Source organism: Miniopterus schreibersii, assembly GCF_964146895.1.
Source record: "Miniopterus schreibersii genome assembly, chromosome: 1".
In the NCBI taxonomy this organism is placed as follows: domain Eukaryota; kingdom Metazoa; phylum Chordata; class Mammalia; order Chiroptera; family Miniopteridae; genus Miniopterus; species Miniopterus schreibersii.
In genome coordinates this window covers 186,706,705-186,731,558 of record NC_138101.1, presented here as the reverse complement: position 1 = coordinate 186,731,558, position 24,854 = coordinate 186,706,705, and the positions used below count along the sequence as shown (strand labels likewise).

The following is a 24,854-nucleotide window of genomic DNA, read 5'->3' as shown; positions in this document are numbered from 1 at the left end:
TGGTCCAGTGTGAAGAACGAGCTCTGGATGATGGAGCACAGGCTCCGCGGCCGTGAGGCCCAGGCCCGTCACTTCCTCTCCCAGGAAGCCGGTGGGAAGCCCTTGACTCGTAACAGACAACGCAGAGCGGCTATACGAGTTCATTGGCTCGAAAACTCCTAGAAGACAGGGCCTGTTATGTTTATCTTTGGAGCCACAATGTTCCTCACTGTGGCTCTTATCTAATGAATCCTGTGTGAATGTGTTCATCAGAAAAAAACACCCCAGTGTGTCTGCAATCATGTATACCTGTTAATATTCTCCTTGCAAAAGGGACAAGTGAAGCAAAACTGAAGGACTTTATTGTGACCCCTGGGGGGGGGGCGGGGGAGAGATTGAGAATGAACATAAATGAAGAGTCTACGAATCAGGCTGACATGGAAGAAAAGAGTGGGAGTCTGAGAAGGCCCAGTGAAGGCTGAGAAGAGCAGCTGAGCAGTATGCTTTCCCCGAGAAGGTCTGTAGCAGCTGTTGCTACATCTCACCTTCCCAACCACCGCCAGGCTCAAGCCACAAGGAGGCCCAGGTTTCTGAGTTCACTTGACTGGGCAGGGGGTCCTTCACTCAGCTGGTGGGAGAGGGGAAGCATGAAAATATTCCTCAGGTTCTCAGTAGTCGCTTGGATGTATTCATCTAGAAAAACATTGTTAACGTAGTGTTGGATGCTAGAATATTTCTGGTGGTGCTTCGGGTACATGCTAAACCAAAACGTGAGGCTGAATTCTGGTTTGCAGCTGACTTTTGGGATGGTACTAGATGCCAGGCATCTTAGGGGTTAAAAAGTCTTTGGTAGGCTTGCCAGAAAGTTTAATATGTGTGTAAAATACGTTCCAAACAACAGACTTCTGGAACATAACCCTGCAAGTTGGGGACTGCCTGTTTTTGAAACCTTTGCCAAACTTACTAAAATTAGTAGCATAATAGAAATCAAAAAATTATATATTCTTATAAGTGAATAGCATGGCAGATCTTCAAACCCAGAGCTTAATTTTAGAGTCAGTATTATTTTGGGGGGCATTTTGTAGAACCAAAGAGAATGAGTTGGCAAGCCACCCCATCTGGCAATATTCATGGAGACATTGTGCTTTTATCTTTACAATTAAAGTAGCTGTGCGCAGCTTGACTCTCGGTGTGAACGGGGGCCCAGGTGGTATGCTGATTAACCTGCTGATGTGACAAAACTGAGAGAAAAGCACACATGTTCAATAAGAGACACGGACATTCTGTTTCTCTCCCGTCTCCTTGATTTCCCCAAACCACAATGATAACAGTTCAGAGGATCATTTTGTGTATGTAATGGAGGAAAACACTAGAATGTTTAGCTTAGAAAAGACTTATTATCCTGGGAAGGAGGAAAGTCATTAAACAGAAGTGGCATTCTTCCTGATTCGGTCTATGGGGTCCAGGTGGACACATCTAAGACCAATGGGGGGAGATTTTCTCCAATGTGGGAAAGGTTAACAGAATTCTTCAAAATGAGATAGTAAGTTCCTTTACCATATGTATCCAAAAGATGAATATCATGAATGAAGTACAGGTCATTGGGTGGAAAGTTAAAATACATGGTCTGTAAGTCCCTCTTCCAATACTAAAACTCTACAGGTTCGTGAAAATCATAATAACTGCTCCCTCTTTCTTTCCCAAGCAATATGATAGCCTCAAAATTGGATGCCAATGAGAAAATGCAAGTGATGCTAAGTCCCCAGTTGGTCCTACAATTGCGCAATCAAGTTTTAAGCGTTCTTGATGGAGCCAGCCAACCTGGGACTGCCCATTTCCTTAGTCATGGAGATGTACTTTTGGAAACCAAAATCTGTAGTAGGCAAAAATCCGTCCAAGCCATGTGGCTTTCCAACAGGGTATGATTACAAAAGAGGCCGAAATTATTGCAGCCCAGAAGGGGAAAAGTCAGCAGAATTCATTATCCTTATAAAACACGTTCTTTGATTCTTCCTTCTACCATATTGCATGTGCTGTTTCTTGCGCTGTCTAGTGGTCAGTGAGGTCAAGATAATGTTTTATACATCTCATTGCCCTTATTTTGGCTTTAGAGAGACTGAGAGCCAAGATTAGTTTCTTTTTAGAATAATTCTTATTTAAGAAATTGAAGTTTTCATTGTTGGAGATCATTTGGAGTTCTCTAATCTGTGGCAGTAGCCTCTGCTTGCCCTTTATAAGTAATAACATCAGGACACTGCAGTGTGCTCAGAATTGAAGTCATGATGGAAGTCTACTCGTCTTCCTTATAAACCCACCACACGTGTAATTTTTTGATCAATGTTGGCCGTCCGTCTGGAATGCAATTCCGTGAGAGTATGGACAGCTTATCCTGTTCAGCACTCCATTTCCATTAGCTAGCTTAGTGCTAGCACTAAAAAATAGCGAATTGAAAGAATAAATCTAGCAAGGAAACGATGACCTGCTCCCTCAATGCTCTTTATACCTTCCACATCAGCACACACACGGGGTTTCTTAGAAGAATAGAAACAGTGTGCTTTTTGTTTCATAAATTGCATATAAAAAGCAGCACATTCTTGTCCCATGTCCTGGACTAGTGCAAAGATTCTGATTTTCCCTTTTAAATGACTTTGTTCACCTTTGTTGTCAGCGATATCAGTGGCACCGAGACGGCTCATAGTGTTATAACGACAACCACCTGGCTTTCCAGGTTTCCCTCTAAAGCACAGCAATGCTGCTTCCAGTCCCACACAGGGGAGAAGGAGCTGTGGGTGGCCCCCCAAGAGGTATACTCATGGGGCAGTCGAGACAAGCAGCCTCATCGTAAAATGTAAGTAAATGTGGAAGGTTCCTGCCTCTTGGATACCTCTGACCGCCTTCGCGGGCAGCATTTCTTTCTGAGAGGCGCGCAAAGGCTGCAGGAGAGCCTGTGGCCGGGGAACGGGGAACTGGGGCGACGGGCGGTGTTAAACTCTCACCTGCCCTGCCCTGCAGTTTTACGAGAAGCGAGGCCATCTGGTTTCTACCCCAGGATAGTCCTAATAATAAAATTATCTTAGTTTGTATATTGTCTACTTACTCCATAAACACCTACATATAATATTTCATTTGATCTTTGTAATAATACTGTGAGGCAGTTGACGTAGGTATTATTGCTACTGTTGCTATTCCCATCTACTTGGCATCTACAAAAACTGCAGGGTTTAAACGGCCGCTTTAGGGTGAAGTGCTAGTTAGAGGCAATGCTGGGTCTTACCTGTAGGAGACAGAGCAGTGTGGTGTAGCAATCACAGGACTAAAGCCTGTGTAATTCCAACTCCATTTGTTATCTATGTAACCTCACAAAAATCCTTTGCATTTTTTGAGCTTTAGTTTTCTTTAAACATTTTTAAAATGGGGGCTAAAGAGGTAAAGCGAGATGGGCAGGGGCAGATGTCAATATGTGTCCTGTTCATTTTATGGAATTATTCTGAGAAATAAATGTTTAAGTACTTTGTAAGGTATACTATAACCTCGAGGCTGTATTACTCTAAGAACATTAATACCTCCAAATGCCGATGAAGAAAATGGGGCTTTGGAGTCCGAGAGTCCCAGCACCGCTCCTTTCTAGCCACAACTTTGCCTAAACCTCGCTAAACCTCAGTTTCCTCATCTTTAAAATGGGAACAATAAAACCCCCCTCATGGGGCCGACATGCGGTTTAAATAAGATTAAGTACAGAAAATAGTAGTTACTAATTGGATGATACTGGTGGTAGCAGAATAATTTAAATAATAATAATGTTTTCTTTATAGTTGAAGAAACTGAGATTTAGCAGCTTATGGATTTGGTTTCAGGGAACCCAGAGAGCAGAGCAGAGCAGAGACTCGGTAAACCAGTGTGAAGTCTTGTATTTGCATGCTTTGGAAGAACAGATTTAGTGAGTGGAAGCTGCACGAGAAGGAAGTTTTTTCTTTTTCTCTCCATCCCACCTGCCCCATCCACCTCAGCCCACAGGGTCTACTTCTTTAGGATTTGAGAAAACAGGAGCCACTGGAGGCCCAAGGAGAAACCAGTACAAAAAGAGACTTCCCTCCTTTACTGCTGTAAGAATCCCAAGAAACTTAGGCCAGAGATTGGATTTTCAGTGGTGCCATTGCTTAAAGCCCAGGTTTCCCCAAGGACCAGGACAACACTTTCCCCCTGCTGAGGTCCAAATCTGAATGGTGGGCGTTTTCTGGCCCCTTAGGCAACTGGAAGTAAACCTCCGGGATGAAATCTGCTGTCTCTTGGTGCTTCCTCTGCTGGTTGGCTGAAAGTTGACTACGACAGAGCAATGTGACTCAGAAAATTCTGCAATGAACAGACCGTAGTCACTTCCTAGGTCTTAGAAGAAAGTTTCCAAGAATAAAGAAGACTTATGGTCATGTATGGCATTGCATTGCATAATAATTCATTTAAAAATAGTTTAAATCTCCCAGGGAATGGAGAAGATATTGGGGAAGCAAAAAGCATCTTAAATAGTCAAACGAGGCAGCTGGGTTTATGTTGGGACACAGGGATTTAACTGAAAGCTTGACAGAAGGGAGTAAGAATGATTGGTTCAGTTCCTGCTGATGCATTCATTTCAGTTTCTCAACAGAACACCGTGCAGCTGCAATTCTGTAAAATTTATTGTATTTATAAGGGAATACACCTGTTTTTGAGACACAAGATAGAAAAGTTGGATCAAAATTATACAGGATCAACAGGAAACTGACTTAAGAATATTTTAAATAAAAGGCTTACTAAGAACATATACAGAAATTCCAAAAAATCATTTAATCTTTGTCTTCTTAAAAAAAGAAAATCCTAACTAGTTTTATCTACATGGGAAAAGGGAAATAGAAAAAATTAAGATTGATATGTAGGTAATTCAGACCAGGAAGGGTCTGAAATATCAGGAGATGGAAGTAGGTTAAGCTCCTTAATCTTGCCTGGTTCAGCAAGTATTTCTTAAGCACTCATAATGATCCTTGGGTACAGAAAGGAAACACATTAACATTTCTTTATCTCCCACCTTTCACCTTCATGTGTGTTTTACAAACATGTAAAAGATGTGGTAACGAGCACATTAGTCTAGTATTGAATTTATAAATAAATGTGTATATTAGGAATATATGTGCAAAAAACTTTACTGATAGGCATACACAATAAATTAAATTGAAGATCACTTCTCTGAAAGACTGGCCCATTCCAAACTCTACTGGGCACAGCAGGCATATAGTCGTAGTTAAATATGATTATTTCCCTTGGCCTCGCTCTGTGAAAAATATGTAAGGAATATGAGTTGTGAGCTCAGTGCCCTGGTGGGCACAGATGGGACCACAAGAAATGTGTAAGCCACAGGCATTTAGCCTGCGCCCAAATGCCTCCCATGACAGTCTCTCCACCTTCCAGAAGAGTCCATTCCATTGTTGAACAGCTGTAATCTTTAGAGCATTCCTTTCTATACTGAATCTACGTCTGACATGTGACAAGAGAATTTGGAAGTGCAGCCTTATTGGTCTAAGTTTCACCTCCAGGGGCAACTCTGGATATAGTCTGAATATCTGATAACAGCTCAAGCTCATCTTTTTTTTTTTTCTTCCTCAGAGCCCTACTTGGGCTATTTCAGCTCTTTTCACTGTATCATGGGGTACTGTTTACTTCTTGGATAGCATGTGGATTTACTCTAGTTAGTCAATTCCCTTTTAAAATGTGATTCAAGTTGCGCCGAATGTGTGAGACAATCATTTCTCTTGATTTGATACCATCTACTATGAATAAAATTAACGTTTTTTAGAAATTTTGCATGTTTCTTGGCTCTTTTGATAGTGAGTTACAGCTCCCAGAGGTTTTTACCATGAACTCTGGGCTAGGACTTTACCAATTTACTTTCACAGTTACCACTGTAATTGTGCAATTTATTATTTAGAACTAAATGTAGGGTTTACATTTATCTAAATTAAATATCCCACACATTTTTATTTATAGCACAGTCTTCTGAGATTATTTTTTAATCCTGCCTCATTCAACAAGTATTTATTAAGCACCCATTAAGTGCTTGCCAGTGTTTGGGGTTGTGGGGTCTGTGTGGTATGAAAGAATGTCATAGCCTTTGTTCTCGAGTACTTCACATTCTAGTCAGGAAACTGGGCTTAAACTTTCCCATCACGCAACATGTTAAAGTCCGTAACAGGGGTAAAGGGCAATGAACGTGAAAAGAAGAAAAAGATTTAAGTAATTGCTAACATTTTTATATTGATTTGGAATTTATGATTAGTGTGCATATCTTATTTAATTCTCAAAACAATTCTGATGGATAATCCTCAATTTACAGAAGAATCAGAGGTTCAGAGCAGTTAAATGGCCCAGCAAATAAGTCCCTTTTTGGCCCCACGTTTACTTTCCAAGATTCCCCAGGAATTCTACATAGTGACTTCTGAGATTTATGAGTGGATCGCTCCAGCACCCTATGGGCTTGTTGGTGTGAACTGATATAAAGCAGCTTCTCCTCCACTATGTCAGCTGATCTTGGGCTGCAATACTTCTTTCAAAATTTGAAGTCTATGAATAGACCTTCTTTAGGCTTCTATTTGTCACCTGTTGTCATCTGGGAACTTCACAGTGTCCCCTAGCAGTTGGCTGATCCTTCAATTATTCTTCCTCTACTCTGAACACAACTTCAAAATGTCCCCTTGATGTTGAATTTTATCTTTAATTCCCAGACTTTAAAAAAAAGTTTTTTAAAAATCCTTACCCAAGGATATTTTTTCCATGGCTTTTCAGAGAGAGTTAGAAGGGAGAGAGAGAGAAACATCGGTGTGAGAGAGGCAGGTCTATCGGTTGCCTCCTGCACACACCCCAACCAGAGCAGGGATTGAACCTGCAACTGAGGTATGTATGTGCCCTTGGCCGGAATCGAACCCGGCACCCTTCAGTCCTTGGTCCGATGCTCTAACCACTGAGCCCAGCTGGCTAGGACCCCAGATTTTTTTTACTTCCCCTTCTCCACTCCCTGACACTAAAATCTGGAATGAGTGGTAGGGTTAATAACAAAATGAAGCAGAATCCTTGGACCTGTCATCATCAATTGCTTTCAAATCCCGGCCTGTCTTTACAAAATTTGTTTCTTTATTTCCTCTTTGAAAACAAACCTGGGTTATTGAACATCTGGGCTGGAATTTCTGCTGAACAAAAACATTCAGAGGCTCTTGAGGCAGGTCCAAGTTCTCAAGTCTCTTTTGTAAGTAGGTAAAACCACTTGTTTGAAAAAAGAATTCTTCCCCCAACTCCAGCATTTTTTGTCATGTGCACTGGTGAGCAACTTTGTAGGAGTTACTTATGGGGAGAAAGAGTGACAGGTTAAAAGATGGACTCTTGTACCATAGCGAGTAACTTAATGGGAAGAAGGGTTTATAGGTCTTTTAATTGTGAATCATAACATCAGATGAGAAAATACAGCTTTTTAAAAAGCCATGTATGGGTGTGCAAATTGTTCTTGACTGAGAGAGAGGGAAAAATCAGGACTTGTTCAATCTGTGTTTCATCTTCTTATTCATGACTGTCACCATTTTCTTGTATGAAGCATTTAACAATTATTCCTGTTTTGGGCCTCCCTCGTAAAGAAAACCACCACCTGTGCTGTGTTTCTAGCATCAGTATGTTTCAAAACCCGGCACAGTGACAGTCCCAACAGGCTGAGGCCCAGGGCGAGTTTGCTGCCCACAACTCACAGGCGTCCGAGTTCACTCTGGACTCAAAGGAGAAGCCTCCCCATGTAGGGCCTGGGGGCGAGCTTCTCAGGGAGCCATTGGGGGGGTGTGTCGGAGGACACAAAGGAGTGCGGGGAGTGACTGCGGTCCCTGAGAAATGAGGCGGGAGGGCCCGGTGAGCTCCTTCCTGTGCACCCTAGCAGGTGGCTCCCGCTGAGCCTGTCCGCAGACGCCTGTGGGGCTCTGCGGGTGCACTTGCCACACGCCTGCTGGGTTTCTCACTGCTCGTCGGGAAGGAAGCAGAGGCCCCCTCTGCCTTACTGCCCTTGTTCCTCACTCACATTAGCAAGTAACCTCTGCCTCAAACTGCGTGTTCCAGGGAGCCCAGGAGGAGATGGCAACTGGTTAAAAATATGTGCTGGGCAGCACGCTGAAGGCTCATTTCAGTCCCAGATGATTGGATGGCCCTGTTATGTGCAAGGTGCTGGGTTAGGGTTTATAAGGGAAGCCAAGGTGAGTCAAACTCAGTCTCCAACGTCAGGTGCCAAAAGCCTAGAAGAGAAGCTAAAGCCACTGCCAAGGCAGCATTGCTCTGTTAAGGAATCCAGTACAGCGAGGCTCTCCTGAGAGCAACGGCAGCCAATGACCTGTGTGAAACAGGGAACTGAGACCCCGTCCACAGTACACTTTATACTTGTCTCTCTGACTTCTGTGCTTAATAAGGACAGAAGAATCTCCATTTATAGTGGCTCAGGTGGGAAGCAGTGGTGCTGTGAACTTGGATGGGAATAATAAGAGTGCAAAGGAGAGAGATTGAAGGCATTCTTAGACTGGTAGTGACTATGGATTTGATATTAAGAATGGGAGAGAAGCCTTCCAAGGATAACTCTATGCTGTCTGTTTTGAGGATCTGGGTAAATGGGGATCTAGTCACCGAGATGAGTATGCAGAAAGAGTTTTGGCTACGCAGATAGTGAAATGCTAAATGTTAGGAGTCAGTAGGATATCTAATTTGGCAGTTGGATGATACAGGCCTAGTGCTCAGAAGAGACCTAGCCTAAAGATCTGGAAGAGAAATTCATGAGAATCTCGTTTGATGTGTGAATGGGAGTAGACAAGGTCGCTGGTGAAGTGTGACATGAAGAAAACCTAAGAAACAACATCAAGCAAGTATTAGTAGAGGAAAAGAAGCTTGTAAAGAACAAGTCAAGGAAGTGCAAACTGAAAAGATGGAAAAAAAAAAAAAAAGTGTGTGGCAGCCCTGGAGATGTGCCACTCTGGTCTCCCTCTAAGAAACAGCTTTCTGTTTAGCTGACAACGGGACATTTGCTGCCAGCATCCATCAGTAGCATATTTGGGATCTGTCACATGTTTGAACCAAGGTCCTGACCTTCCTGGTAAGCCCATGGCCAATGGCTGGGCATGGTAGGGGCACTAGAGCCTGGCTGTTATGCCCAATGTGGGGCCCCTCTCACAGGCAGTCTTCGCTAAGAGCTCCCCACTGGGTCGGCTAAGACGGTCAGATGTACAATAGAGTATGAGGCTGTCCCTACCAAATCCTGCTTCCTCTCCCTTTATCTCTCACAGATGTTACCCCCCCAAAAAACACAAGCATTACCAACTCTGTCTCAGCATTTGTCCCAGAATAACTGAACCGATACAGTTGGTACCAAAGAGGTCTGAGAAAGCAGGAGGTAACATGAACCACTTTCTGTCAGCTGGTAATGAGGATCCCATACTGGGTCGTGCCTGGGAAACAGGCCCTGCACAAGAAGGCAGCCTAATTCCTAACACTCCTCCCAGTGATGGCTTCGAAAAATGGCCTGCAGAGGGAATGGCCCTGGCTTGTGCAGTGATTCATGCTCAAGAAAGTACATGCGTCCGAGTTGAGTTGGGGTGGGAGTGAGGGAAGTGAAAGAAAGCAGAGCATCCAAGGAATTAGCTGGCTTTGGTTAAGTTGTATTAAAGCTACTAGAGACAGACAATGTAACGTGGAGAGCAGTGAACAGACAATTCAAAACTATCTGTAAAGGCCCTAATCTAGTCCAAGGGAAAACCAGAAAAAGTTGGAGACCAAACTCAGGACTTATAGTTAAGAGTTATGCTTTCATTTATCCCTCAGTAGGAGAATGGACAGACAAACTGTGGTTTATTCATTCCATGGACAACTGTACAAGGATTGCTCTGCCCCTGTATCCACTGACATAGAAGCCTACCAGCTTAGAGTAGGAACTGAGCAGGAGTCTGCACACCAGATTGTGGAACAAGCACTTGGGCCATATGATCTGGTAGACCCTGTTGTGTTGGAGGTGTCCATAGTGGAAAAGAGGTAGCGTGATGTGGAGTTTAAGGTAAGCCCTCACAGGAGAATCATAATGCAGTCCCATGGAGTTCTGGAGCAAGGCCACACCACTTGCAGTGCAGAAAAACAGTTCTTGGTATGCTACTGGGTCAAATGAGACTAAACATTTGACCATGGAAACCAAGTAACCGTGCTTCCTAAACTGCCCGTCATCAGCTTGGATCTGTAGGATTGACTAAGTCATAAGACCAAGCAGACTCAGCAGCAATTAATCAGATGGGAAGTGGTACATACAGATCAAACCAGGCAGGATTACCAAGCGTGAGTAAACTGTATGAGCAGGTAACACAGAAGCCTAAGTCACCAAGACCGCAGCACCATTCCTTCCTTGGCTCACACCTATGGCTGTGTGAGGCATCCCCTATGAGCAGTCTAAGGAAAAGAAAAAGCCGTAACTTGGTTAAAGGATCATTTAGTTTGGTATGTAGATGTTGGTTCAGTATGTCCACCTAAAACAGACATCAGCTGCATGTGGAACTGGCCTTGAAAGACAGCAGCAAGGAAAAATCTTTACAATCAGGGGATTTCATGGAAAAGTAGCCTGAGATAAGAATATCTGTGGGAATTGTAAGCAAATGGATTGCCCAGAAGGTCAGGGGTCTGGGAAGAGAAAGACGAATTTTGCAGAGAAAAATGTCTGAGCTAGATGCATGTGGATGAATAGGTGAGAGTGGGTATGAAGTGCGAAGATCTTTGGATCATATATTAATGACCACCAGAAAGTAGCCACCATAGAAGCAGCATCGAATAGCCAAGACAAAATGACTTGATCAATTGACAGTAGCTACTCTGTCACTGGCCACCCCAGAATTAGCATGACTGGCACATTAACAGAGCGAACATTACATGTCAATAGCATGGACCCCCACTTATTAAGGCTGATCTGGCTGCTACCACCATTGAAAGTCCAACCAGCTTGCAAGAGAGATCAATGTAACACTGTTACTTGAGGGGACCATGCGGCCACTTGGTGGTGGCAAGATGACCACTTCAAGCCCTTTCTTCCAGGAAGGGCCAGTGGTTTATTGTCATAGTAGTTAGACACTTATTCTTGGCAACGGCCTACCTTTCCTGCCTCTAGAGCCTCAGCCAGCACCAATGTCTGGGAGATTTCAAAGTGTCTGATCTAGGCTTATAATCTCATATAACATAGCATCTGACCATGAGATTTACTTCACAGAGAAGGAGATAGGGAGGTGGTCATGGGATCCACTAGTCATATCAAGTACCACACAATCCAGAGCAATAAAACAGCCTGCCAAAGGCACAACTGGAGTGCCAACTTATAGACAATACTTCTGCCATGATAGGGTACCATCATGTAGGTTACACAGTGAATCGCAAACTATTTGGATGTTGTGTCCTGTTAGGACGAATATATGGGTCTGAGAACCAAGGGGTAGAAGCAAGAGTGGCCCCAGTTGCCTTAATAGCCAAAGACCCAGTGAGGGATTTTGTGCTTCCCCTCCCTACAGTTCTAGGCTCTGCAGGGAACTACAAACTATGACTGTTACCTGGATGTTTTGGACTCCTTATGTCCAGGGACATAAGGATAGGAATACCCGACAGGAGTAACTGATCCCGATCAGTAAGAAGAGGTAGGCCAGTCATTATACAATGATGGTGAGGAGGAATATGTGTGGAATTCAGGAGTCCACTTGGCCATGTCATAGTACTTGCTCAGTTAGGACTAAAAGTCCAGCAACTCTGGCCTGAGAAGAGTATGGTTACCACAGGCTTAGAGCCCTCAGGAACGAGATCTTGGGTCATACCGGATAAGTCATCAAGGCCAGCAGTGGTGAAAACTGAGTATGAGGGGAATTTAGACTGGGCATCGGACAGAGGTGATAGGTACTAATTGTGGTCCTGAGACCAAGTGCAGCAACAGGGGCTGGAGTCCATCCCCCTGACCTCTCTTCTAAACTTCCCCTCAGGAAGATAGACCCACTGAAATCTGGATGACCTATTCTCCAAATGTGTATGGAGAAGTAGATCTACCCAGAGCAAGGGCTGGGCCGCAGCGGTTGTGGAGGAGAGCGCCTAACCGGCTCAGTGTCTCAGTATCTGCCCTCGCTGTGCAACAGCAGCCCTACCTCCTGTGCTGACCAGGGACCCGGTTTGAGGCACCCGGCAATCACAGAGTGTGATGTGGAGGAGACAGAGGGAAGTGGTCATCACTGACACAGTCTACCAAAGGTTCAATCTAGGAAAAGATCTAAAAATTTCCACTGGATTTTGTCCAAAGTCATTAGTGACTTTGGCAAGAGCTTCAATTGAATAATGGGGGTAAGGAGCCAGATTGCACTAAGCTAGAGGGTGAGTGGGATATTAGATGATGTTTGTTTTTATGAGATATAACCTACATACGATAAAACTCACATATTTTCAATGTGGGGGGAAAAAAGAATGAGTGGGAAGTAAGCACATCCAGAGAGCAACTTGAGAATGTTTATGTGAAGGAAGGAAACAGGTAGGGAAGATGGACTAAGGTGTGAGAACTATGGCAGGAGGTTTTTTTTGTTTGTTTTTTTTAGCAGAAAGAGACTTGAGTATGTTTAGATAACACTGGAAAGGATCTGGGAAAGAAGGAAAGAGAGGGAGAAAGTCAAGGTTGGGAGACCAGAGAGCATGGATGCAGGAGGAACTCAGAGGGGCAAAGGATGGGTGTAGATGCTTCCCCCCGACCCCATTTTATTTAATTTGTTGAGTGACACCGGTTTCAGGTGCACAAGTCCACAATACATCATCTGTAGTGTATGTTCCCACCCCACGCCAAGTCTCCTTCTATTATAATTTACACCCCCGATACCCTCCTCCACCTCTCCCCATCCCCAGATGTGTTTAAGAATTTAGGTTTTTTTCTTTTTTTCTTTTTTTTGTTTTTTGTTTTTTAGAGTCTAATTCCCTCAAAATCCCTATATTATAAATCTCTGTTCCCCAAAATATTTGATAAAAGCATACCCCCCTACTCTTACTCTGCTGAATGAGAAAGCGTGTCCCTGAATAATGAAGACCGCCTTGTACACTTGAACAATTACTTCCCTGGTCTTCCCGGTCGTTTTTGGAAGTAGGGCAGAGCCATCCTATGGTTTTCACTGAACAGGTACAGAAGATGAGACACAGAAAGACGAAGTGCCTTGCCAAGACGCTCATGACTTGCTGAAGGCTCCTGACTTCGGCTCTCCACTGCTATCGGCCACTCTCACGATATAAATAGTCCTTTCGTGTGGTCACACAGCATTTCCTTACTGTGTGGGAACCTCCACCCGCTTCTCCTCACCACGGCTTTTAGCTCACATGGCGTTATCCAAGACACTCCCCCACCCTACTCTGCTGCTATTGAAAATGAAGATGCTGGGTACACTATAAAAAGAAAGCACAGTGCCCCCAGGTCACCCTACTTTTCTTGGTCATGAGAGACACACTCTCTGTGAAGTGCCAAGTTTCTTATGAGTTAAGGAAATTCCTAAGCACGTTAGAACGTCTATTGTCGCACAGAACTGAATCCGACAGAACCTAACAGATCCTTTCATGCTTCATAGCGCACATTTTGGAGCTTCTGGATTTGTTGTGTTAGATCCCGGGGGTCGAGGGTGGTTGTGAAAGGGCAACTCGGTTATGCTACCTAAGAAGGCCAGCCAAGCATTAAATAGGGGCATCTGGAGAGTTTGGAAACACTAACGGGCTTTTCAGCCAAAGTCTGACACTGAACAGATAAATCCTTCTTACAGATTTGTGGGCCCTGTTGGGACAGAGATGCCGCAGTCAGAATTTTGGCCACTTTACCCTACAAACAGTGACTCCCCAGGGACGAGTGTCTCTGGAAGATGATAGGAAGTCATGTAAATCTTTCAAATGTCCCTTTTGCATAATAGACAAGTGTTGGCTCTTCTTAGGAAGGCTGCAGAGCCCCAAGCCTAACAGCTGCCGAATGGTCGCTGGCTGGAGGCTCGCCCTGTCCAAACAGACGCAGCGCCCACGCTGAGGGTTAAAGCAGGCCGATCTCACAGGGCTCACAGCAGCTCCTGCGTTAGTGATGATAGGCCACCTGGGATCAAGCCTTTCTTCTGGCTCATACCGGGTGTCTCACATATTACCTCACATGATCCCACTAGCAGATCTCACTAGTCTGTTCATCCTGGGAGCTGAGCGTATAGTCTCCCACACAGCACGCTGGTGTGGAGCTCGAATTTAACCACACATCTGCCTCAAAGCCCAAGTCGTGAGTGGGTTGGAAAGAATGGCTGAGTAGTAAGCTACAGTAAACATAGGGGAAGAATAATCTACTTCTTCCATGTAAGCTTTTTAAAAAATATATCTTTATTGATTTCAGAGAGAGGAAAGGAGAGGGAGAGAGAGAGAGTGAGAAACATCATGATGAGAGAGTCATTGATCGGCTGCCTCCTGCTGGGGATCGAGCCCGCAACCCGGGCATGTGCCCTGACCGGGAATCGAACTGCGATCTCCTGGATCCTTGGTCAATGCTCAACCACTGAGCCACGCAGGCCGGGCATCTCATTTAACCCTTTTAAAAAACTCTTAGCAAATTTTCCTTATCGGCATGTTGGTTAAATTTTTTAATGGAGAAATAAGATATAGAAGCCAATATTGTTATAAGAAACACCACTACAAATAGGATATTGTTTGAGTTCCGCAGCTTTCCTATAACAGAGACAAGCCCTTTGCACAAGTCTCCGCTTTCTAGAAGTGTTGACCGAGATTGCCTTGGGATCCAGAAGGGATAGGAGCACAGCGTTCCCCAGCCAGCTGGCTAGAAACACTCTTCTTCACAGGCCGTGGGCTCTTAAAACCGTTGACATGGGAGAGTAATTTCATGGCTCTAAGCCTCAGAATATGCATGGACATTCTTGGTGTTCAGATGATTAGATCTAAGGTGTAAGGCTTTCAGACCCGGGTGGGGCTGCTCTTACACCAGCGTGTTAGGAATGAACCTAAAGCTTGGCCCGTTGACCTGTCTTCCCTTTGGGCCACTTGCCTGACTGCCCAAGCTCTTTCCATCCCTACGATGTGGATGACGCATGAAAACACTGTGCTAAGTCAAAGAAGCTGGGCACAAAGCTCACATGCCCTGTGATCCCATTTATATAAAGTGCCCAGAATAGGTAAATCCATAGACAGGAACAGATTAGTGGTTGCCAGGGGAATGGGACCAGGGAGGGGGAGTTACTGGTGAGTCTGTTCAGGGTCTCTCCTTCCACTCTGGAGCTTTTCTGTTTCTACCTGGGAGTTCTTTCATCATCCATACACAGGAAACGTGGGAGGTTGGTGCAATTAGCGCCCTGACCCTGGGGGAATAAAAGCTGATGGTGTAATTCCCCTTCCCTCTCTCCTCTAGCGAGGGTCCTGCTATGCATAACATGAGAATGCATAGGGGTCCCATGGGATCAGCAACCACTTGCTTCTAGCAGCAGCAAACCCTCCCTCCCTGCCAGCTTCATTCCCCATCCCGCCCTCCTGTTCCCAGGAATCACACACCACAAGAATTCTCACACAAGCTCTGCTTTCTGGAGAATCCGGACTAAGACACTGTTGACTCTCACTCCACACAATCTGTTAGGAAATCCTGTTGGCTCTGCCTTCAACATAAATCCAGGATTCAATCATTTCTCACCATTCCCTGCTATTATGCAGGTCCAAGCCATCGGCATCTCTTACCCGGTTAACACACACGGTCACCAGGATGATCCCGTGTAAATCAGTTCATGCAATTTTTTTGGGGGGGGGGTATCTCAAAATCCTTAATAGCTTCTTATCTCATTTAGAATGTGTACATATTTAATGCCTTATAATGATCTACAAAGTACAACATGATCTGTCCTGTAACTTCTCTGATCTCATTTCCCACAACCCTCTCTGCTTCAGCTACATTTCTCTCCTTGTTACTACTTTAAGAAAAAAAAAAATAAAAAAGAATAATATTTTTATTGATTTTTAGAGACAAAGGAAGGGAGCGGGAGAGAGAGAAACATCGATGTGAGATTGAAACATCGATTGGCTGCCTCCTGCACGCCCCCTCCTGGGGATCGAGCCTGCAAGCCTGGCATGTGCCCTGACGGGAATCAAACCAGGAACCTTTTGGCACACGGGATGACACCCAACCAACTGAGCCACACCGGCCAGGCTCTCCTTGTTACTTCTTAAACGTACTATGAATGTTCCTCCCATGCACTCCTACTTCAGTGTCTTTGCATTTATTCAGAATTTTCTCTCCCAAGATTGATATTCAAATGTCACCTTCTTAGTGAGGCCTTCTCTGACCATTTAAAATACAACTTCCAGAATTCCTTCTTCCTCTCCCTTCCTTAGTTTTTCTCATTATTATCACCATCTGACGTTCTATGTATTTTACTCTGTTTTGTTTGTTTGTTGTTAATCCTTGCCTGAGGGTAATTTCTCCATTGATTTTTAGAGATGGTGGAAGGGAGGGGGAGAGAGAGAGGAGAGAGAGAGAGAGAAACATCGATGTGAGAGAGACTTCTGTTGGTTGCCTCCCATACTCGCCCTGACCAGGGCCTGGGATCGGCCTGCCACCCGGGTGCATGTCCTTGACTGGGAATCCAAGCCATGGCCCTTTGGTGCGCAGGCTGATGATGCTCTACCACTGAGCTACACCAGCCAGGGCTGCTTTTATTTTTGGCTATTTCCCCCTGCTAGAATGTAGGATCAATGAGGTCATGTATCATATATTTCCAATGCCTAGAATAGTACCTGCATATATAGGTGATCAATAAATATTTATTGTAAAAAAGAAAGAAGAATGGTGGGATGAAAAACTACGACAAAATGCCACCTACCTAGAGGTAAGATTTCTGGTCATCTCAGATCTTTGGACCATGGCCGTGTACCCAGAAATAACTGAGAAGGGGGTTGAGAAGGTCACAGAACAGTCACAAGGCCCACTGAACACTGTCACAGGAGAGCCCCTCATTGACGCCCTGCTTTTAGGTCCTGTTCATTGTCACGTACAGATCCTTTCCCCAAAGTTTGCCTTCTCAGTTCCAGTTCACAAAAGACTGAAATAACAAAACAGGGAGTGACAGTAGCTGGAAGTAAGAAGAGACTGTTTCAACCCCTCTCTGGAGTTGAGTGATTGGTATAACACTCGGGTGTGGGTAAAATTAAGCTAATGCCTACAGGATGTAAGCCAGAGGCTTCGTGTATCATGTAAATACAGAGATTGTGTTTTTCAAAGAAAAACTGGGGCATGGGGAGCTCTTTCCAGGTGCAAGGGGTGTGGAAAGCCTAGTTAAGATGATGAAATATTCAAGTTTCAGGGAATATCCCGATGGTAAAATATTTTAAATAGAGCTGGAGCAGGAAAATCCAAGACATATTTACATGTCACTACATGTAAGAGGACAGCATTTATAATATAATTTAAAAATCACAAATGCCTGCTCTGTCATTTTAAGAAGAAAAAAATTGGTTTTGAAAATTTTTGGAACACCCTGAATGTTCTTAAGGATCCAGCAGAAGTCAAGCAAGTAGAGTCTGATATCTAGGCCGAACCCTTTAAAAATCCAATTTGTAGCTTGAACAAATAGGACCATTTTGCCCATACTTAACATTTCCTTCAATTATGTTTTAATTGCAGTAATGAATTAGCAACATAGTAATTGAACATCCCACCCAACCATCGTGAAAATGGAAACAGGGTCAGTATAAAGGATTTAATGTCAGATACGAGGCATCAGACACTTGTAAAACCTGTTTTTGAACTACTTTCCAATACATGAGTGAATTTCTGAGTAAAGAGCCTATTCAAAGGCTAAGTATGAAGCATAATGAAGCAATAATATGTTCCAGAGAAAAAAATATCACATTTGAAGGTCAGGACATTTTTATTTATTTTTAAAATATATTTTAGCATTCTTTGTAATAAAATAAAAAGATTGTGTTTAGTTAATTAATACCAAATATACACTTATCAAACAAAAAAGCCAAATTATTTCAAAACACAATTTCTTGACTTTTTGTGGGGGTCAAAGACACCTCTGAAACTCTGAGGAAGGTTATAGATCCCCTCAGCAGTGCCCTGAGGTATTTGTATTCAAAATTTCACTTCATCCTAGATTCCCGGGGGTGTGTGTGTGGGGGTGTGTGTGCAGAAACCTCTTTCAACGGGTTGGTAAAGCCAGATAAAATTCGCTCCTTGCACAATACGTTTTAAGTATTCTGAGTGTTGCTGTGTGCACTGCTTTATCAGAGCTGATGCAGGACAGTCGACTCCAGGATAGCCAGGGCCTGTTCGCACAGGTGACGTAACTGGACGTTCTGGACCCAGGGGTCTGAGTGCAGGACTGAATGGGCATGGCCTCTGCAGGGCGGGCCTGGCTGGTGGCGCTGGGCTCTTAGGGACACACAGGCTGCCTCCTATTGCCCCTTTCCTCATGGCCCCCTCCAGTGCCTGCCGTCGTATGTGTTAAAAGAGGTTAACCCCAGTTAGTCTCGTTGGGCACAAGAGCTGCCCCCATGGACATCAGAACTGCCCTTGACCTGCAGTGTGTTAGGAAGGCAGTAACAAACTTCGTTGCCCATCAATATCTCCGTCTCAAGTGAGTGAATCAGACCCCTTCGCTGTTCAGGCTGGAATTCTTCAAAGCCCTTCAAAGCGCAGTTCCATCTCCTGAGCGCCACTTCCCCACGCCCCCCACCCCATGAAGCTCCTTATGCCCAACTCCCACTGGTTCGGGATGTGGCTCAAGCCTTCCCTGAGCCCCAGTTTAAGTCAGTCCCCCCGCCCCCATCACCACCAGGGACGCGCTCGGCACACTTACACCATTATAATTATGTTGGCCTGATTATGTGATTCATATCCAGCCTCCATGCTAGACTGTAAGATCCCTGAGGACAGGGACAATGTTGGTGTCCTCACCAAATCCAGAGCTTAGCACCGTGTCCGGCATATAGCCAGTGCTTAATGAACATCTGCAGAGTGAAGAAAGTGATAAGCAATGTTGAGGGCATAGGGCCCCTCTTTGGGGAAATTCCCCACTGTGTGGAACGTAAGAAGGGCCCAGTTCTGCATCTCCCGCTGCAGACACCAAATGTGGGACAGGGGGACCTCCTCCCTCTCTCTCCCCCCAGTAGCTAGGACACAGCAGGTGACATGCCAGACAATTGCGCTCTCCTGTAGGATATTACCCTTTGGCTAGTGGCTCAGAGAGGCAGGGATAGCTGAGAAAGTGTTGGTGGCAGCACATAGACTGTTCAGCAGCTACGGAACTGGGACCCCAGTGCCACAGAGGTCCAGTGGCCGTGGCTGTGGCTGAGGTGTTGTCCATGGAGCTGTTCCAACCAGATGGTTGGCTGTGGCGCCAACTTCCTGCCTGCCCTGGGCCCTGGCTTATATTCAATGCCAGGTTCTGCAATGATTCTGTAAATTACATGTTATTCTTTGAAAATATTTCTTTCCTTCTTAAGCTAGACAAAGTGGGTTTTCTGTTACTTATGAAAAACTTGAATTCTCTCTCTCTCCCCCCCCCCCCCCCACACACACATAGAGAATAAAGCAGAAACCATGGAGCCTGGAAGCGTGAAGTGAAACCGCCTTTATCAGACACAAAGTGTTTGGGCACCATGAAGGTGCTAAGGCAGAGGGCTTCTCTTGAGTTGAAAACCAAATGTTACCCAGGTTATGACCACTGCTTGTGACTAAAGCGATTGGGAAATGTGGAACAGGTATGACTTGGAGATATACAAGACCATTCTAGGCGGCAAGCCCACGATGGCATTAAATACATTGAATCCCACAGTGAGAAAGTGAGTCCCTTTTCCCCATTGCCTTTCAGTCCTTCTGATACCACCAGGGACACGGTGTTGGGCTGGTATCTCTTCAACGTTTCCTGAACACTTGTTACTCAGAGCATTCTCCCCTTAATAATCTCGAGCTAGAATTGAACCACATTTGTGTTTTCATTGTATTTAGTTTTCTGGTTACCTCCTATTTATAGCAAGTCACGCTAATTTTCCATTTATCGTCATATTACTTTCTAAATAAATTTCAGTAAAAGAAGTGAGTCGGCTTGAAGATACTGAGCAAATAACAGCACAGGTGGAACAGGGCAAAAGTCCTGATGATGGCGAGTGACTGTTTTTATCTTAGAAAACACTGGGACGGTCCATCAGTTAGAGCCAGGGATGCAGAATGCAAATGACTAAAAACTGAAGTAAAAACCAGAGCCCCAAAACAACAGCCGCAGCGCCTCCGTCAGAAACGTTTCTGAGTCGCACAGGCGTGTGATGAACAAACCCTGCTCCACGGAAGCCCAGACCCCAGGCAGCAGGGGGTTGGAGGGGGGCAGGGAGGTGGCAATTATAGATCGTCGCCATCGTGAAACTGAAAGCACGTAGGTCGAAAGGGCAGGCACCATAACCCAGCACTTTGAGGAGGAATCCACACAAACCCGGAGTGGCTGTCAAGCCCCATCCACCTTTCCACTCAGAGAAGGGAAGGTCCAGTCCTGCTTACAGGCAGCAATGGCAACACTCTGAATGAGAGGGCTGGGCCAGTCTTGCTATCCTTGGTTTTGAGGTGTTAGGATTATAATGACATACTCAGATTTAACCCTTTGCAGTCGTTTGTCTACTCTCAGCCACCACAGCTTTTTTACCGTTCCTGTCGTATGTCTGCTCTCAGCCACCACAGCAAGGAACCGTACGAATCTTAACTCTATTCACTCATGTATCAGTTCATAATTTCTCTGAAAGCTCTTAATTCCGACCAGTACGACACCCACGTCCAAATTTAATATGACCGCAAAGGGTTAAATTTTATTCTGTATGCTTCATTTAATTTCCCTTAAATCAGTAAATATCAATTAAAGGAGAGATTTTTTTTTTTTTAATTTTCTGTATATCGAAGACTGTAGAATACTCCACGGGCCTAGGGCGGCGGGGTAGGGACACCACCCCTCACCGACCACCTAGTCAGAACCACTGTTACAATGAGTGCTTCATGCCCGTCGGAAGGGGGGAGTCGAGAAGATGATTCAGAGCCTCCGTGTCAGTGAGAGCCATAAACAGCACAGCCCCCGCCCCCGGCCATGTGGCCGGTGTCCAGGTGGTGCCGAGAGAGGCGATCTGTTTACCTTCAGGACCATAATACATGGGCCGAGCACAAGGCTTAGGAAAAACTGCCCTCAGCCTCAGCACCACTTGCCAGTCGGCTAGGCAGTGGTTACACAGCACCTAGATTCAGAAAAGCAGTTCCCGCCCAGAACAGGTTTTTAATGACCGAGACCTGATTCGTTCCGGCAGGGACTGCCGTCTCTAACACAGACATCCCGTTTCTTTGCCTCCTTCCCTCCCCTCCTCTCTCTCTCCCTTCTCCCCTTCTTTGCTTTTCCCCTGACCTCCTATTCCCCGAGTTCCTGCATGTTTCTTGGGCCAACAGCCCCTGAAGTCATTTGTGAATTACTGAACATAACTCGTTTTCAACCTTCTTTCTCTAACCCCCGTGACAACCCTGGGGGGAAGCGCCCAGGGTGAGGCCCACCGTCACGGGAGAGCAGTGCTGTGAGGGTGCAGCCCCCTGGAACCTCAGACCTGGCACCACCGCTTACAAATTGTGAGACACTGAGCAAATTGCATCATTTTTGTTATTCCTCAGTTTTCTCCTTTATCAGATGAGAATAATAAAACCATCTACTCATTTGGGTCTTGTGAGGGTTCAATGGGTTGAGTTTATGTAAAGGGCTGAGAGCAGTAACAGGCACAGTGTAACAGTATAGCTTTATATATTTGACTTATCTCAGTTTCCTTTAACAAAAGAGTTCTACTGCCTGCCAAAGTTCTGAAAAATCACTTTGCTACTGTTGCAGGTGGTTGTGCTCATTGTTTAAGTTAGCATTCCATTCAACCCGTACTTTTAAATCTCTTCCCTATCTCAGAATAATTTTATTCTTCAGAATAGCCCCCTCCCCCATTGTTTTCAAGGTCAGATTCTCCTTGCTCCTGTCTTTCTCCGGGTCTTAGCCTTTGTGACTCAGTGGATTCCCTCTAGCATCACAGACATCAGAAAGCACCTACCTAAACCCTCTGTTCTACCCAGAAGGAAGCTTGGGTCCTCCTAAATCAATTATCTCACCTAATTTCACAGTTAGTGAGAGGGGGCGGAAAAGCCTGCAAGTTTCCTGCCTCCTGCTCCATTGCTCTTTGATGTTACCCTTTCTCTTCATCATTTGGTGGAAATAACAGGAGGAATCCAATGTCCCTCCCACGGTCAGAGCCTCATTTCTCTTCAGTGACCTGAAATTCTGCCACCTTTAAAGAGGACTCTGAAGAAGTGACATCTCTGGCCTTCTTGATTCCCACATGCATAAGGAGATTAGCATATTTTTATGTTCATTCACTTACGCTTTTTATTTTTTGGACAACAAAGTAGTTCCAGGGTTGAATGACAGGGTTTCTGTGTTCGCAGAGCTCGTGCCCTCCTTGGGTAGGTGTGCAAAAGAATAAGTTACAGAAAAGCACGCCACGGTAAGGGCTAGGATAGGGGCTCTGCAGAGAATGTTGGGGGAGGGGGCTCACCCAGTCTAGGGGTCCTGGGTCAAGAGAGGCTTCTGGAAAGAACTGACCCCTCCCTAGTCTGGATGCTGAAGTAGGCGTTAGCCAGATGAAGACAGGGCAATAGTTGCTTTAAGCAGGAGGGATGGCGTGTGGGAGGGAAGGCAAAGACAGGTGAGGGCAAAGAGCTCTGAGGGCCTGATCAGCAGGAGTGAAGGCAGAGAGATTAGGAGCCACAGGCTCGAGAGAAAGGCTGGACTAGGTCTTCAAGGATCTCGTAGGTTGTACAAAAGAGCTTCACCCCGGAGGCCATGGAGAGTCAATGCAGGGGTTGAATCAAGAGTAACGGACTCGTTTTATTCCGTGTTGGGAGCGTGGAGAATGATGCAGCATTTGGAGGTTACTGCACTAATTAACCAGGCGGAGATAAGGAACTGAGGTGTCCAGGGCACAGAAACATGCCTGCCCCGGAACACTCACCACCCAGCAAACGTTCATCACTGTGTGATGTCCCTACGAGCTGGTTCTTGAGAGAATCCTGAAGTACAACTTCACCATTGCTTTCACCGACCTACGTTAATAACCTGCACTTTCTCACCTGCACTGGGTTTAGCCAGCCCAGGTTGTTTTACCATGTTTCCTTTGTGTTCTCTTTTTAACCACTCTTTCCCCCCCTGGCTTTTGCCTGCAGTTATCTTTTCAATGGTCATTGATTGAAATGTCTGTTAAAGAACAAACATACATAAAACGTATTTAACATTTTTTTTTCTAATTTGGTAACTTTTTAAAACACTTTATTTTTTTCCAGTTACAGTTGACATACAATACTATGTTATTTTCAGGTGGACAGCATCGTGATTAGACATTTATATAACTTATGAAGCGATCACCCCCATAAGGCTAGTAACCATCTGACAATTTTTGGTAACATTTAATATGCAGATAAAATGCCACTTATGAAATGTCACCTCTTTATCCCTCTACCATGCCTGTCTCAAAGGAAGTGTCTGGATCCACTATGTCAGTGGGCAGCTGACGTTTGAGAAAGTAACTCAGACACTTCCTACACACCTACCTCTGTGGAAACTATAGAGCCCCTGATTAAATTTTTGTCAACTATTTGGTGAATCTGCAGACCAAGCTAAGATAATTTCCCATCTAGAAAGACTAAAAGGAGAAATACATTTTTGCAATTTTTTATTGCCCAGCATAAGATCAAAGAGTCACTTCTTGAGTTGCTAGGGGTCTTATCCATCTCGGAGGTAAACTGAGATGCAGCCTGGGCAAGGAGTGGGGAAAATGCAGAACAGCTTTTCAGAAAGAACCGCGCTCACTTTCATATTGTACCGAAGTTCTGTTACCTTGTCCTGCGTTATTAATGACCATGGGGTCAGCAATCCCAATTATTCATTGCGCGTGCACACGCACGCACACACACGCATACACGCGCGCACACACGCGCACACACACGCGCACACACGCGCACACACACGCATACACGCGCGCACACACGCGCACACACGCACACGCACACACACACGCACACATGTCCACTCTCCAGCTCCGGTTGTGCACCTTGCCAGCTCCCTGCGCCCCCGGGCCCGCCCTCTGGCCTCCCAGGTACTCACAGGGTCTGCGTGCCCGGCGGTAGGCTGGGGATGCGGTGGATGTCCTTGCAGGTGACTCTGAAGTCGTCCTCCTGGTGGCACTGGCAGGGCGGAGAGAGACACCCTCTGCCCCCCGGGCTCCCGGGCAGGCCGAGCAGCAGCGCCAGCTGCAGCAGGGGCACGGGCCTCGCCCTGCGCGGGCCCAGGGCCATTTCCTCACCCCGCTACCGGCTCATCCCCCGCCGTCTGCGCGCCGCGCTCCCGGGGCTGGAGGAGCGAGGGGGTGGCGGAAAGAGGACTCCTCGGGGCTGTGACTTCAGCACCACAGGGGAGGCTGGAGAGGAGAGAAGAGGCTCTCGAGTGTTCCGTTTCCCTGGGCAACTGCGCGCAAACAAGCCGGTCGGCTTTACTTTCCCAGCCCGAGCCCCGCAGCCCGCTCCGTCTGTTCCCTGACGATTAACACCCGTCCCGGCCGTCCCCGCCCTGCTTTCCAACCAACCCGCGCCTTCCGCCCTTAGCTCTCTCCCAAGCCTGGTTTACAAGCCCCCTCCTTTCCTTGTCTCGAAACTCAGTGGGCCCCCTTTCCCGGTGGTAGCCCCCTAAAAGCGCTGCCTGCCAGCACCCCCCCACCCCCCGCACTCTGTA

General features: G+C 45.7%; 1 protein-coding gene across 1 annotated transcript in view; it reads right to left on the bottom strand.

The window, feature by feature from the left end:
- Window positions 1-24,594, bottom strand: part of TSHR (thyroid stimulating hormone receptor) — an 82,216-nt gene extending 57,622 nt beyond the window's left edge. Inside the window, exon 1 of the mRNA XM_081141332.1 lies at window positions 24,231-24,594. Within this exon, the coding sequence (XP_080997458.1) occupies window positions 24,231-24,421 (191 nt within the window). The 5' untranslated portion in view covers window positions 24,422-24,594. The remainder of the gene's footprint in view (window positions 1-24,230) is intronic.
- Between the last annotated feature and the right edge of the window lie 260 nt (window positions 24,595-24,854).